The sequence below is a fragment of the Macadamia integrifolia genome, chromosome 12, assembly GCF_013358625.1.
Source record: "Macadamia integrifolia cultivar HAES 741 chromosome 12, SCU_Mint_v3, whole genome shotgun sequence".
NCBI classification, from domain to species: Eukaryota; Viridiplantae; Streptophyta; class Magnoliopsida; order Proteales; family Proteaceae; genus Macadamia; species Macadamia integrifolia.
In genome coordinates this window covers 9,409,310-9,424,487 of record NC_056568.1, presented here as the reverse complement: position 1 = coordinate 9,424,487, position 15,178 = coordinate 9,409,310, and the positions used below count along the sequence as shown (strand labels likewise).

Sequence of the window (15,178 nt, the reverse complement as noted above, 5' to 3'; positions counted from 1 at the left end):
TAGTATGGCAGTGGGCAATTTAACAGAAACAATGGCCATAAAGTCACTCTTTTGCTATTAAATCATTGCAAAAGGACTGAGAATAGAAAGAAGAGAAAAATCACAGACCTTCAGGTCTTCCTATCACACACTCTCTGCAAACCCCCCCCCCCACCCCAAAGAGAAAAGAAAAGAAAAACTTTTCACTGTGCCCTCTTAACACTATCTATCTCCCCTTATCACCTTATTAACTGCTACAGTCATTGGTCCTATTGATCACTATAAGACCACCAATGCTCAATCATGAACTTGAAATATGTTTAATGAATTGATTGTGTATGTAGTTAAGAATTCACAAGAATGATTCCAATTATATAAGAAATAATTTTAACAACCTACAAAAAATTATATATTTGTGAACAAGGATTGTACATTACAACTCATTCCCTCAAATGGTATTCCACTGTATCTCAATGTGTATCACTCCATTCTTTGAATCAATCAGATTGTATTTCGAATTGATGCGCCCATTGTTGACTACATCTGTAAGATTTATCTCCACATAACCTAAGGACTCCTACATGATGGAAAACAAAATTAGAAGATCGAGAGGCTGTAAAATATGAACATTAGTATGAAAAGGCCTAGATCAACCTACGTAATCTGTATTATTTTAGGAATAGTTTTAAAAATGATAATTTTAAAGTAATTATTAGTTTAAAAAAAAAAGTGAATACCCAGTGCACGAGGCTCCTGCCATGTGAGGTTTGGGGAGGGTCATAAAGTACACAGCATTACCCTTGCTTCAAGGAGAGGTTATTTCCTGTCTCGAACCTATGACCATTTGGTCACAATGGAGCAACCTTACCGTTGCACCAAGGTCCCCCTCTAGGAAAAGTCTAGGAGAAAATCAGTTCAGGAATTTAGTAGTATTACTAAAAATTTCAAGAAAGCAACTAAACCTCTTGTTTTTTTGGATGAATAAATAAATTTATACCCAAAGAGAAGAGAAAATACAAGGGGAAAAAACGGGGGGGGGGGGGGGGAGGCTTAAGCCAACAAGGAAAAGCCAACTCCAGGGGGAACAAAGCATAAAACAACCAAGAGAAAAACAATAGCTACCAACATAAATAGCAGCAACCAACAACAATAGCAGCAACCAACAATCAACAACAACATGAACAACCAGCAGCCAAGAAACAGGGGGCAAGGGAGGGGGAGGAGCGAGACGGGAGGGGGAGGGGTAGGCAGAAGGCTCTAGGAAGAGATGATGTGGTCATTTCTGAGAGAAAAGGGGATCGATCGGGATCGGATGAAGTTCAGAGAGTTTTTTAGGCAACATCAAAGAAGATGGCTTTCCAAATCCTGTCCTGGGAGCGGGAATTGGAAGACCATCTACGAGTGTTACGCTCCATCCAAAGGTGAGTAATTGTAGCAGAGAAGGCAAGCTTGCCAATGGTGTCGTAGATGGAGGAGCCAGCAAAAGTCATATCAACCTAAATATATTCCCTATCACAGGGAAGGATTAACCTAGGGGAAGGCCAGCAACGAGCTAGGACAGTTTTCCAGACCAAGGAAGAAAGAGGACAAGAGAAGAAGAGGTGGGGGATATCCTCTTGACCATCAGGGCAGAGGTAGCAGGTAGGGTCGACAGTGATGTGCCGATGAAGAAGGAAGGATTGTGTGGGAAGGCAGCTGGATAGACATCTCCAGGTAGTGAAGCTGTGCCGGGGAATATGACCTTTGAACCAGATGAGATTACGCCAAGGGACAACAGAGCCCGAGGATCTGATAAAGGACCAAGCAGAGACAAAGGAAAACAACCCATTGGAAGAGGGAAGCCAGACACATTTGTCTTCTTGTCCACGATGCCCAGGGGGAATGGGGGGAGGGAGGCCCACAGATTCGCAAGGAGGGGAGGAGAGGGAGGAGGGGTCCAGCCCAGAGGGGAGAGAATGGAGGAGACATGAGAGGATTTGGGACGACCAGAGGAATAGATGGTTCTAGGGGTGACTAGAGAAGAAAGGATACCTGAGGGGTGCCAAGGATCCATCCAAAGGGAATTTGAATGCCCATTGCCAATGATGTTGGAGCATGCAGAGAGGGCAAGGGATCTGAGGCTAAGGATTTTCCGCCAAATCCACGAGGCATCAAGGGGGAGAGGCAGGTCCAAAGGGAGTTATGGGAAAGCAGAGAAGAGTATACCCAGTTCACCCAGATGCTCTGATGCTTGGAGACAATCTTCCAGATAAGCTTGAGAATACCCACAACATTGACCTCCTTAATCCTTTTGATACCGAGACCTCCTTCAGACTTGGAAAGGCAGACCTTTGCCCCAGGCAATGGATGGAGAAACTTGGATAAGTCAAAACCTTTCTAGAGAAAGGAACAGAAGATACTTTCAATGGATTTGACAGTGGAGGCAGGGAGGATAATGATCCTAGAACATAAGAGATGGAGAGATTGGAGGACAAATCTGATAAGGACAAGCCGACTAGCATAGGAGAGGAGCTTGCCTTTCCAGAGCTGGAGCCTCTTCCTGATCTGATCAAGCATAGGGGAGCAATGGTGGGCAGAGAGCCTTGAGGAAATGAGAGGGAGGCCCAGGTACTTGACAGGCAAGGAACCTAAGGAGAAGCCCATGATACGAAGGAGAAGAGATTGAGTATCAGAAGAGACACCAGAGAGGAAGAGATAAGATTTGAGGAGGTTGATGGAGGGCCCAGAAAGGTATTCAAAGGAATGAAGGGTGACATAATGGAAGAGATGGAGAGGGAGTCAGCTTTAGAGAAGACCATGATGTAGTCTGCAAAAGCAAGGCGAGTGAGGGAGAGGGGCTTACATTTGGGAATAGGGGAAATAAGATAAAGATAAGAGTCTGACTGAATGGAGCAGGAGAGAACCTCAAGGGAGAGAGAGAAAAGAAAGGGGGAGAGAGGGCAGCCTTGGTGGATACCCCGGCCAGAAGGGAAGTATCCAGTAGGTCTACAATTAACTAAAACTGAGAACCGGGGAGTAGATATGCAGCAGAAAATCCAATGGACAAAGGAAGGGGAAAAGACATTTGGAGTAAGACTTTAGATATGTAGTCCCAACTGATAGAGTCAAAGGCCTTGTAGATGTCAATTTTGAGGAGAGCAGAGGGGGAGTGGTTTTTTCGATCAAACCCTCTGACAATCTCATGGCAAAGGATGATATTGTCAGCAATGCTCTTCCCAGCAATGAAGGCAGATTGGTTGGGGCTCACAAGAGAATGAGTAATTTTCCCAATCCTATTAGCTAAAATTTTGGCTATGAACTTATAGAGCAGATTATAGAGAGAAATAAGCCTGAAGTCATTCATCGAATCAGCACCTTCCTTTTTAGGGATGAGGCATAGGTAGGTGTGATTAACTTCTTTGACCTGGGACCATAGTTAACAAATTCGGATTCGGGAATTATTCGGACGGAGAATTATTCAGAATAATTCGGATGATTAATTGAAGGATTCGGTCAAAAAAGCTTATTGGGTTTTTTTTTTTTTTTAAATTGTTTTTTATTGTTTTTTTTTTTAATAATGTTTAAATAAACCGAATAATTCGGATTCGGTCCGAATTATTCGCGATTAATATTCAGTTTTGAAAAAGTAGCGAATTTTAAAGAATTTTATTTTTAATTCGGATTCGGTCCGAATTTTTGATAAAATTCGAAAAAATTCGGTTCGGCCGAATTGATAACTCTGCTTGGGACGGGTTGAGGAAGAAACTCCTCACAGCAAGGATGAGATCTTTATGAATAATGTTCCAACAGGAGGAAAAGAATCCCATACTAAAGCCGTCAGGGCCAGGGGCTTTGTTGGCTTTATGGGAGAGGATGGCAAAAGGAATTTCCTCATCGGTGGGAATGGAAAGAAGAGAAGGAAGAAGATCATGGGGGACAAATTTGTTGAGGAGATGGGGGGGAATAGGAGGAGGAGAAGGAAGAAGGGGTTGGGAGAAGATTCCCGAGAAATGAGAGACAACTTCAGACTTAATCTCCTCAAGAAGGAGGAGCTTAGTACCAGTGGAGGAGAGGAGCTTGGGAATGGTATTCACGTTGTTTCTAGCTTTGAGAGAGCGATGAAAGAAGGCGAAGTTGGAGTCTCCAAGATCAAGCCACTTGATAAGAGCTTTCTGAAGAAAGAAGCTCTCCTCTTGGGCAAGAAGCAAGGCAAGCTCAGAAGCAGTGCCTTCTCATCAGAAGCAAGGGCAGGATTAAGAAAATCAAGCTGAATTTTGGATTGAATGAGAAGAAGCTTATCTCGACAAGAGGAGACATCGGAGGAAATGTTGTCAAAGGTGGAGGAATTCTAAAGCTTTAGGGCAACTTTGACAGATTTGAGCTTTTTGGCAAAAGCAATAAGGGGAGGGAAGGAGCAGGGAAAGGGGATGGACTAGGAATTTTGGACAATGGGAAGAAAGTCTTGATGGGAGGTCCATATGTCAAAAAATTTGAACGGTTTAGGGCCGAAGGAGGAGGATGGAAGAACATGAAGATCCATAGGACAGTGATCCGAGATACCGGGGAGATCGAAACAAGAGTGGGAGGAGAGAAAGGACTCGAGCCAAGGTTCATTTACCAGGGCATGGTTAAGCTTGCAAGCAACTCTAGAGGAACTGGCTCTACGGTTGTACCACATAAGCTTGGTGCCAGACCACTTTAGGTCACTGAGACCAAGATCATCAATGCAATCATTGAAGGAATTGACCGCAAGGGGTCAACAGGGTTACCTCCATGCTTCTCATGGCTAAAACGGATGACATTGAAGTCTCCCCAATCCCCTAGGGACGAGAGTCGAAGGAGGGGGCAGAAGAGAGAAGATCTGACCAAAGGGGGAGCCTACGAGAGGCAAGGTTATGGGCACAGATGATTGAGAAGCAGATGAAGGAACCAGAAGCATGGGAGATGGTGAGGTGGATGGCTTGGTCTGAAGAGGAGAGGGGAGAGATGGAGGGGGCTGAGGGGTTCCAAAGAATCCGGATTCTGCCAATGGGGCTATGGAGATAGTTATTGGCAAAGGACCAGGAGGGCGCAATAGAAGCGACGATGCGAGCAGCATTAGACTCTAATACTCGAGTCCCAAGAAGGCAGCAGAGATTGGTCTTAGATGAGTGAATCCTGGAATAGATTTTCGCTTGCTTGGCCAATGAATTGAGACCGCGAACGTTCCAGATGGTCCAAGGAGTCATGGAGGACTGGGATGAGAGAGCAACGAAGACTCAAAAGAGTCAGCAAAAGATCTAGAAGATGTGAATTTGAAAGAAGGGGGCTTAGATATGAGATTAAGGGTGCCGGATTTAGAATTGTTGGTGGATTTAGAATGCAAGGAGGATCTAGAGGCAGAGGTGGAAGATTTTTTCTTCTTGGAGCCCCAACAGATAGGGGGGAGGGTAGGGAGAGAGGGGGAGGAAGAAGAAATGCTGGTGGGGTGAATGGGGGATGGAGGATGGAGGGTTAAGGCTAGTGTAGGTTGAGGGGGGGTCGAGGGAGGGGGGGAGTGGGCAGCAAAGAGTTAAGGTCATGGTTGAGGCTGCAGCAGAACTATAGTTCTCTATGGAACTAGGGGGCTGGAGTGAGAGCCAATGTGAGAGCAATCCGACAGAGGCAAGATGACTGTAGTGGCATCAGTGTAAGCAATTTCCATCATAGGCATAGTAGTGATGAGCTCGGCAGCACCTTCTAAGGCTAAGGCATGCATCTCTGTGCATTGATGAGAATCGATAGAGTCGATGGAGGCGTAGATAACTGAAGTAGGGGCAGCAACATCGGGGTTGATCGTGGGATCAATAGTTGTGGTGGACGGCGCCAAGATACTATCATGATCGGACGAGGCAGAGTCTAGGGGATCGCAGGCCATGGAAAGAGAGGCCATCGGATCCCCTGTATCGCGGAGGAGGGCAGCGGCAACAGCGTCATCATCAGAGGGGACTCCAGCATCAGAGGGAATGACGGCACCAACGTTGGGGATGAGAATAGCGGCAGACATGTTGTTCAAGGGAGCGGCAATGATCTGAGGTAGAGAGCAGGTAGAGGTGTTCACGACAGTGACAGTGACAGTGACAGTGAGCAGAGGCTGCAGAGGCGGGGTTTGCAGGAAGGTTGTAAACCGGGAAAGGGTTATCCCAGGGTCGTCGGAGACCACAACTAACGGCACAGAGCTCATGGGAGCATCAGGAACCAAAGGCTAGATTGCAGCAGTAGGCTTGGGCGAGCAAGGAGAGTTAATCGAGTCCAAGGTGCAGGGACGGGTCGGCGGGGAGATGTTGAAATGGTTGTTGGATGTGGGCTGGGTAGGTGGGTCGTGGGTCGGGTTATAGAGGTTTCCTAGATACAAAGGGTGGTCCGATGGGAATTTAGAAAAGGTGTTAAGAAGCTGAGCTGGAATGAAATTGCTGAGGGGGTAGTTCTTGCTGATTAGGTGGCTCAACCGGCTTAGAATAAGGTAGAGTTTCAGGGGAGTTAAAATGTATTAGATGCGAAGGGGGCGAGGATGAGATAGCCGCAGAGGTAGCCGGTGGGAGAGTGCCAGGCGGGAGAGGGAGCAGAGGGGGAAGGGAGTTAGTCACAGTGATCGGCAACACAAAAGGAGGAGAGCTGGAAATAGGAATGTCAGGACCGACAACAGAGGAGGCAGGGGTTCAGAGGTGTGAAAGGGGCTTAGATCATCAGTTCCATGAAAGGTTTCAACCGGCGTCAAGGCCAAGAACTGATTGGGACCAAAGGACAAAGGATCATTAATCGTTGAGGGACCAGCGGTCTGGGGGTGAGATATAGCATCGGCAGTAGCAGCGGCAAGATTTGTCGGCGTCTGGTTGCGGCCAAGCTCCAAGATATTACTGATATTATTTTTTTTTTCCTATTTTTCCTTCTATAAGTTTGCACTGTGAAGTGAGAATCATCAGGCGCAGTGTTTGAAGGTCCGATGGGTTCTCCAGTAGGCTTGGAATTGTTGCACAGAGCTATAGTATGTCCAAAGCATTTGCAAAGAGTGCAGGTAGGCGGCAACCAGTCATATTTCACCTCTTGATCGAAGAAGAAACCTTCTCCGTCAATGATAGTGATCCTTGAGGGAAGAATCTGTTCAGCTTGAACTTCGATGTAGACTCAAGCATAAGACAGGCGATCCATAGTCTTCGTTCTTTTATCGGAATATAGGGGTTTTCCTATGATGGAATTGATGAGGCTAAGCCCTTTGACACACCAGAAATGGAGACGGAGATTGGGGAAGAAAACCCAGAGGGGTATGGACTTAGGTTCTGATTTAGAAAAGGATAAATGCTCATCCCATTGGCGAAGGAAGATGGGCTTTTTCCCAACATACCACAGACCTCTGTCAATGGCGGCATAGCGGTCGGTGGTGGAAGAGAAGTTGAAAACAAAAATGCCATTTTCCAACATGTAGATCTCGAGAGTGTCGGAAGGCTTCCATTGGTTGAGAAGGGAAGTCTTGACCACCGAGAAGGGAGGGTGGCTACCAAGGAACGAACCGACAACACAGTTACTCCACTTGGAGATTTCAGAGGAAAGGAAACCCGGCGGGAAAAGTTCGATAGCGATGGAGTTTTGGAAGGTCGGAGGATAAAAGTAGAGGGAATGGCCAGTCGAAGGAGGGAGAGGAGAGGATGAAGAGGAAGGGGAGGGAGAGGCGGAGGAAACAACAGAAGTCCAGGGGCGTGACTCAGTAGGTTCGATGGGGTGAGGAGGAAGGGAAGAGGGGGCGGAGGGAGGTAGAGGCTAGGGAGGAGAGGCCAGAACAGGGGAGTTTCAGGTGGTAGGGGCCATCGGAGGAGGGTGGGTGGCATACAGAAAGGTCAGGGGAGAGTTTTGGAGGAGTAAATTTTATTGCTTAAGAAATCGACAGAGCTTTCGAGACATGGATGCTACATAGAAATGTTGGGGGTAGGGGCTGATTTCTTTTGTCATATGACTCATATCCGACATGTGTATGTTAGATATAACTTACAAGTATCAGGTGATCATCCTACCTTGTGTCTGAAACTGAAGCCTGTACGTTTACTCATGACTTCAATATGGATCCTCTGATTTATAGGGGCTTCTTCCAGCATGAACTGAAATTCTTCGTTCCAAGATGGATCCCGGTTTTTCCTAATCATCTGGAGAAAGAAGATTAAACATAAATTCTACTGCTTTAAATGAGAAAACAATTAAGAGAATACTATGACTATCAACAATAACTGCAACAAGGGGGAGGGGGGAACCATACTAAGGCTTACCCTCCCTACACATGAACTCAACAGAAAAAGACTCAGAAATGAGTTTGACCCAGTTCTGAACATAAAAGTAGAAGCTAAACTGCATCAACATGGCCAAATTGACCTAGATAAAAGTTGACATGCCAAATGGCAAGATGGTATAACTTCACAAGAGCATAAATTTCAAGAAACTCTCCAGTTCCACAGGCACATCACCAAATTGACAGTTTGGCTCGAATCATTTACATAAGTTGAGTTAATGGCACACTACAATAATTCAATCTGTGAAACTAATTCCACTCATTAGGCATTGTTGAACTTGGAAATAAAAAAAATAGACTGATAACTATACCCATGTTTTTACCAAAATATCACCTTAGTTTTCTTTTGCTCCCCTCTAAAAAGTACTAGAGCATAAGGGTTATTGTGATTCTTCCCCTCAACATCCTCGGCACCTCGGACAGTGACCAAAAGTACCCCTGGCCCATCGGACACGACATCATCTTGTTCCTTTCCTCTCATACTTTCCTTCCTTCCTTTCATACTTCCCTTCTTCATATATCCATCCAGAGGTCCACTAAATCTGTCGATGTCTTCTATGAAAGGTTTGAAGGTCAGCTCCACAAAAATTTGCCCTCTTCGCTTCTTATTATGGGGATCATTTGGATTAATATTCTTGAGCAAATCAAGCGTAAATTCCTTTGTCTCATGTGGAGAAAGCAATCTCAGTGGTACTACTTGCATTCCCAGCTTGTCATGTGTCCCAACCTGTAAATCAGAATGTAAAGCTCTTGAACCCACTCTCCATATTCAATACTTGGTGGAGTAAATACATGGTTCAGTTTGTAAACATGCTCATTTCTCGTCAATCTTTGAAGCCAAATAATGTCCCCTTTGGAAATTTATGCTATGACCTATAGGGGATGAAATTTCAATTCCTCCATGTATGTTGGTCCAATTTAGTCAAAACATAGTTTAGAATGTAAAAATTTAAATAATCGAAGTAGCAAGGTACTTCATTTGAAATTTTCAGGAAAAAAAAATTTCATGCCCTCATAGTTCATGTCAGCATTACTTTTTTTTCCAGAACTACTACAATTTTCTCTCTTCATGTTTTATTTTGAGCAAATATCATACTAATTTAAAGGGAAAAAATAAGGAAATTTAGAGATGTAGGAAAATAAACAAAATCATATGAGTGACTAAACCTTATCCCAGTCATACACAAGTAACTGAAGGACTTGAGACTCAGGATCTTTTACAATAAGCTTGAACTCCTCATTCCACTCAGGATTCAAGTTCTTCATCTTGACAGTGGTTTTCTTTGCCGGCAACTTCTCACCAGTCAAACTGAGTTTCACATATGGATCAGATGTTCCCAAGAAGTCCATCTTCAAGAGATTGACTGCCCGTATAACCGTAACATGTAATATGCCTACAGGCTTCTTCATGGACAGCCTATGAAAAGAGAGGAAGTGGAAAGAGATAAAAATATATTATTAATTCCAACTTTTACAAATAAAAAATCCAGGTAAAGAATCCAACTTCAAATCAGATAGGTTCAGACCCAGTTAGATGATAAAGATCTAAGAATAAAAGCTTAATTTGGATTGGAAATTGGTCCTTTGGAAATAATCTTAATTTTTTCCTTAAGATGAGTATGGATTGTGAGCAAAACCCATCCCCATGAAATTTTCAAAGCAGATTTCACCAACAATGGCAGAATAAAAGCTTCAGAAAATGGTTGAAAATCCATTCTCCTCACACCTTCAATGCAACATTTGTTTATATATATATATATATATATATGGAAAAAGAACCCTTTCCTGCTGGTGCAGGAAACGCCTAGAGACAGGAGACGCGAAAAGACAACACTGCCTCCCATGCCCAGGGCACTGAAGATGCTGACACATGCCCTCTCATTGGTCCCGCATGCTGGTGTTTCCTTTGCCAGCAGGACAGGGTTCTTATATATATATGAGTGAGCTATAGTGATAAATGAATGAGCTATATTAATCTCACTATCAAAAGCTTACATTGTGCTGTCAAGAATGGGTATTTCAAGGATTAGAGGCCACAAGTAAAGTTTTCCAACTTCTCTTTTGATAGTTTCCTGAAAGCAATGGAGAGTACTTGAATAAATTAGTAGAAGAAATTGGAACTTGAAAATCAAATATGAAGTTGTGTTCAGCATTTTATGCCTCAAAAATAAAATCCTAGTAAGCTATTTTTACAAACAAAATTTGGAACAGATATTATGTAGGAGCTTAACTACTTATCTGCTCTCAGATGAAGATTTTATCCGACTGTCAGGTGGAAGTCTAGGTGGGTATTATGAGGTAAAAGCTCTAAAAGGAGAATATTTTACACCGCATCCTTCTTGAATACAGGAAATCTAATTGAGCAGCAGCTTTGTTATAAAGATTATATAGTTCTGTAAGAGCACTGACAAAGATAAGTTCCCCGTTGTACTTCCTAGCATGGTTGAGGAAGATTCTAGTTGGTGTACATTTGCTTCAGTGTGACTGGTCTTACTTTTCTTGCTTAAAAATAATTCTTTCTTCATCTTACGAAGAAGAAGAAGAAGAAGAAGAAGAAGAAAAAATCCATGTTTAGAAATTATGCAAAAGAACTTGAATAATTGAACATGAGAAACAAATGTTAATTTTTTTACATGTAAGCGAATACAATACTTTTACAATGTAAACTTCCGAGCAATTGTTATTCCATTATCTATTAATTAATTGTGCTGTTTTGAAAAGGCTCGGCCAGCCAAACATTCGAACAAAAATATTAAAAAAATAATAATAAATCACCAATCAAGTAGGTCAACATTAGACTGTATTTCAACTTAAACACCACAAGATAAATTACCAGTCGCCACCTGAACAAATCGATACAGGCCAGGGATGGCCATGATATCACCTCCCAGAAATTTCAATCCAAAATCGACATGTGGCTGCAATGATATCCGAGCATACCATCATAAGCATTTGTAGACAACAAATTATGGGCAACTTTATTTAGAAATAGTGATAATCTCAAATGTACAAAGAAAACGAGGACATACAGAACAAAGTCAGAACACTTAAATCTAAAGGTAATTATGGCATTGGAAATTGGATGAGAGAATGCCAAGTGGAGTGCCAGTTTTTAGAAATTGATACATTTTGCTTTTACGTACCTTTTCCATTAGAGATACTACCACGCTTGCAAAGCATGGAAAGCTAGGAACAAGTGGCTTCAAAGTTACACGAGGTGCTGCAAATATTTGTAAATCCACCAGCTGAAACAGGTGTAATCGTCTTAGAAGAATCATCTTTGTCTAAAAATGCATTTTTTTGTCATGGATTATGGTCCAGAGATCTTTCTGACCTGCACTGTGATTCGTAGAGACAACAGTTTCAACACAAGAGTAATGTTGGGATTCCCAGCCCATCTAACAACCGGCTCAATAACTAGTTCCTTCTCATTGCTATCATACACTTTAATCCCTGCAAGGTTGAATAGAAAAGATACCCAATGTCACACATCCTTCTATTGATTATAATAAGATGAAGAAACCAAAAAGTATTTTACTAGCTGCAATGGATCTGGCAACCAATTTACATGCACCAATGCACTGGCATGTCAAGGGAGATTAACCTTATCATCCACTAGATAAGTCTATTATATAATTCATGCAGTCATGACTGCCTAGTTGGGCCCTAGGGAGACTTTCTTTTTAGTCTTGGATGGGTTCTATGGGCTTTGGCTGATTCATATTGGATTATATATTACATTGGGTATTTCATCAGAAGCCCCGAAAAGGTGGGGGTGAATCAGCACACAAGACTAGTTTTTTAATTAGAGGAGTTTAAATTAGCTTACGATACTTAAAAGCTGAATAGAGTTCTGTTTTAGACCTATTTACTTTATTCTGTGTGCATAAATGATTACGAGTCCAATTGTGAGTTTAATTAGCAATTTCAAAATGTATTTATATATGCACACATCACATCGATTATACATGATTTGAGTAAAAATTTTGAATTTTCTCAAATGTTTCGAAGCTGTTTAGCTGTACAGACAGGACTGGTATTTCAGACCGGATATCCTTCCTTCTTCTACTTTGTTCATCTCTAAAAATCAGATGTAATCTTTCCTCACTCCTTTATTCTCCTTATTCTTACCTCTGCTATAAATATTTAAATCCCTTCCCATTTCTTCTATCAACTGCGTTTCTTCTCTAGTAATTAATATCGCATCTAGTTCATCGATACTTGCTGGTTATTATATCTGAACAGAAAATCTACAGTTTTCCAATTTAGATTGATCCCAGATCTGTTCATCAAACCCTGCAGTACTTTTCCAGTTTTTTTAGTTGCTTGAATTTTAAGCTAGCCGGGTTTCTTCTACTTTTGGACTTTTAATCCTCAAGATCAAGAAAATGTTAGATAGCTCAACTATTACTATACTCAACCGGGATTACTATTCAGATCTAATCGCTGGATATTGAGATATCGAGATTTTGAATTTCTCTTATTTTCAGTTTGCTGTTCATAACCTGATTCTATTGACTTCTATACTGATCCTGGTCACAGTACTTTCTTCTAGAACCTTGAACTACATTGATAATCCCTTTGTAGATAATGTGCAGAACTTTGCTCTGATGCACAGACAGATAAAATTACAGTTGAGAAAGATTAAGAATAGGACAAAACATTTTATCTTACAAATAAGAAGGGTCACAATGGTTTGATTGAGTAATGGACGAATTTGATGAGGTGAGAGACCCTAAATGGAGGTAAAATCTGCTTTAAAAGGTAAACGTTATTTTAACCTTGATTACATCCTGTTCAGTAGTGTTCAAGTTGGATTGTTCCATAGGGGCTGACTGCTACATAAGAATATAATTTGGACTTACAATGGATTTTTCTAGACCTTTAAAAATCGATAAGCTTTGTAACTAGACTCACCATGAATAGTAGGAGGAAGAGTTCCAAGAGTTAGACTCTCAAACTCAATTGATTTAATCTGAAACTTCCCAATGTACTCAGCAAATATTGGTGCTGCCATGCTCCTTATTGTACTACATATTGCCTGTAAAACAAAGTAGTACCCATTTCTGAATAATACAACAATCACTGAAGTACTGAAAATGAAATCCTTCACAGGCTCAATATTTTTCTGAACTGAGCTTTGTGAACTTTGAAAACACCTTATCAAGGTAAGGCCACATATCAAATACAAACTTGTTCAACCAATCAACCTGTAAATTTTACGAATAAAATCAGTAGCAGGAGAAAAGCCAACATCGGGGTGGAAAGAAAGGTGAGCAGGATGAGAAAAGAGAAAAACTTAACAAAAAAAATTTTACTTGCAAATGAGAGAACTAACAAATTTGAAACATTAATACTCACTCGTTCATAATCAGGACTCTTCACCCATAGTGGAATCTCTGGTAAAAGATCATACAAACTGTTTGAATCTAAGTCATAAAGTGGCGTAACAATTGGCTCCTGTAAATGTAAATTACAAAAGAAGCTTGGTTATACACAATACGGTTCACCTTTTGCAATACTCTCTAAACTCTCTAAACTACTTTGGTCTTACTCTCAGTATTCACCCAGAAATAAAAAAAATAAAAAAGAAAAAAAAGTTGTTAAAAATTGGAAATATAGAAAATATATTTATCTAACATTTTTACATCAATGATCACCACGATTATAAAACCAGGACTACAAAATTCCAAGTATGTAATGTTAAAACAGATTACATGCCTAAGATAATAAATCAAAGTGAAGCTTAAAAAAAAAAAAAAAAAAAGAGCAAATACTTCGTCAAGGTTTAAAATGTTAAGCCCAGCATCACGTTCAATCTTAATCATATTCAAAATAAAATCCATGTTTCCAATTCCATACGAAGACAATCAAGTGCACTCTTGAAAGTTGAAACCATATGGACCAAAGACAGATTCTCCAGAAATACATTAATTACAGAGTAAAACTTCAAACAAGAACAAGAAGACTGTCCAAGGATAAAAAAGAAGATATAAATACATTATCACATACAGATCGCAATTAATTGAATAAAATGCCAGCTCTAAGGATTAAAAAGAAGATTTATATACATTAACACATATTCATATCCATCTAAAAGAAAGGGAAAAAAAATTTTCCACGATCAATTTTGCCTTAGACAATAAATTGAAAACCCAATCACCCACCATCACTAAGAAAAGGCCTACATTGAAAAGAAAACAAAACCAGAGTTACATGAAACAATCTCATTTCCTATAAAACGAAATCCAATAACAAACACGAAGTAGAAACATCAATATAGAGAGAGACCCAGAAAATACAGAATGAAGAGATGAATCACCTTGACATCACTGGGTTCGAAGAAGATGAAAAGAAGAAAACCCAGAAAGAGCCCTATTGGAATACCGAATGCGAATCCGATAATTCCAAAAAAACTGCCAATGAACCCCATATCTCCTCCTCACGCCAAAGAAGAAATAGAGAATCGATCTTCCCAATAAATGAATAAAAAGAGAAGAAAAAACTATTTCAATGGGAGGCGATCTCTAAAAATTTTAATGGAAGAAGGAAATCATAAAGCAAACAGAGCATGGAAATTTAAACATAAACTGTATACTCACTCTGCCACCCACCCAACCAAAATCGTGCCATAAAACAGACTAAGAGAGAGAGAGAGCATGCAAACTATGAAACCAACTCTCTCTCTCTCTCTCTCTCTCTCTCTCTCTCTCTCCTTGTGAAACTGAAACTGGAACCGCCAAGGCGCCAACGGAGTCACGTGCCCGTTTTCATCATTCGACTCTATCTTATAGCTTTATTCACGAATATGCCCCTCATGATTGAAATGACAAAAATACCCATACTTCCTATGGTTGTTGATGATCTCAGGCAAGGATGTAAATGGATAGCTGAAATCTGAATTCAAATATATATATATATATATAT

At 41.2% G+C, this 15,178-nt stretch overlaps 1 protein-coding gene across 3 annotated transcripts; it reads right to left on the bottom strand.

Moving 5' to 3' along the window:
* Nucleotides 1–283: 283 nt before the first annotated feature.
* On the bottom strand, nt 284–14,932 carry LOC122057557 (synaptotagmin-3-like). Of its 3 annotated transcripts, XM_042619696.1 has the most exons (13): nt 14,854–14,932; nt 14,574–14,722; nt 13,613–13,711; nt 13,411–13,461; nt 13,169–13,292; nt 11,586–11,704; nt 11,395–11,496; nt 11,095–11,169; nt 10,247–10,323; nt 9,419–9,668; nt 8,586–8,978; nt 7,983–8,111; nt 284–556 (listed from the first exon to the last, which is right to left on the bottom strand). In XM_042619696.1, the coding sequence occupies exons 2-13, from the start codon at nt 14,682–14,684 to the stop codon at nt 428–430; spliced, it is 1,659 nt and encodes a 552-aa protein (XP_042475630.1). In that variant the 5' UTR covers nt 14,685–14,722; nt 14,854–14,932; the 3' UTR covers nt 284–427. The 3 variants fall into 3 exon arrangements, with proteins under 3 accessions (XP_042475630.1, XP_042475629.1, XP_042475631.1); XM_042619695.1 differs by having other exon boundaries at nt 14,574–14,893; XM_042619697.1 differs by lacking the exon at nt 13,411–13,461 and having other exon boundaries at nt 14,574–14,894.
* Between the last annotated feature and the right edge of the window lie 246 nt (nt 14,933–15,178).

Bases quoted from the DNA above. Each gene is read 5' to 3' on its own strand.
- LOC122057557 (XM_042619696.1), bottom strand. From the start codon at position 14,684: ATGGGGTTCATTGGCAGTTTTTTTGGAATTATCGGATTCGCATTCGGT. The intron at 13,462-13,612 runs GTGAGTATTAAT...TAAAATTTACAG, and splicing joins AGAGTCCTGATTATGAACGA to GTTGATTGGTTGAACAAGTT. The intron at 8,112-8,585 runs GTGATATTTTGG...TTCTTTCTCCAG, and splicing joins GGGAGCAAAAGAAAACTAAG to ATGATTAGGAAAAACCGGGA.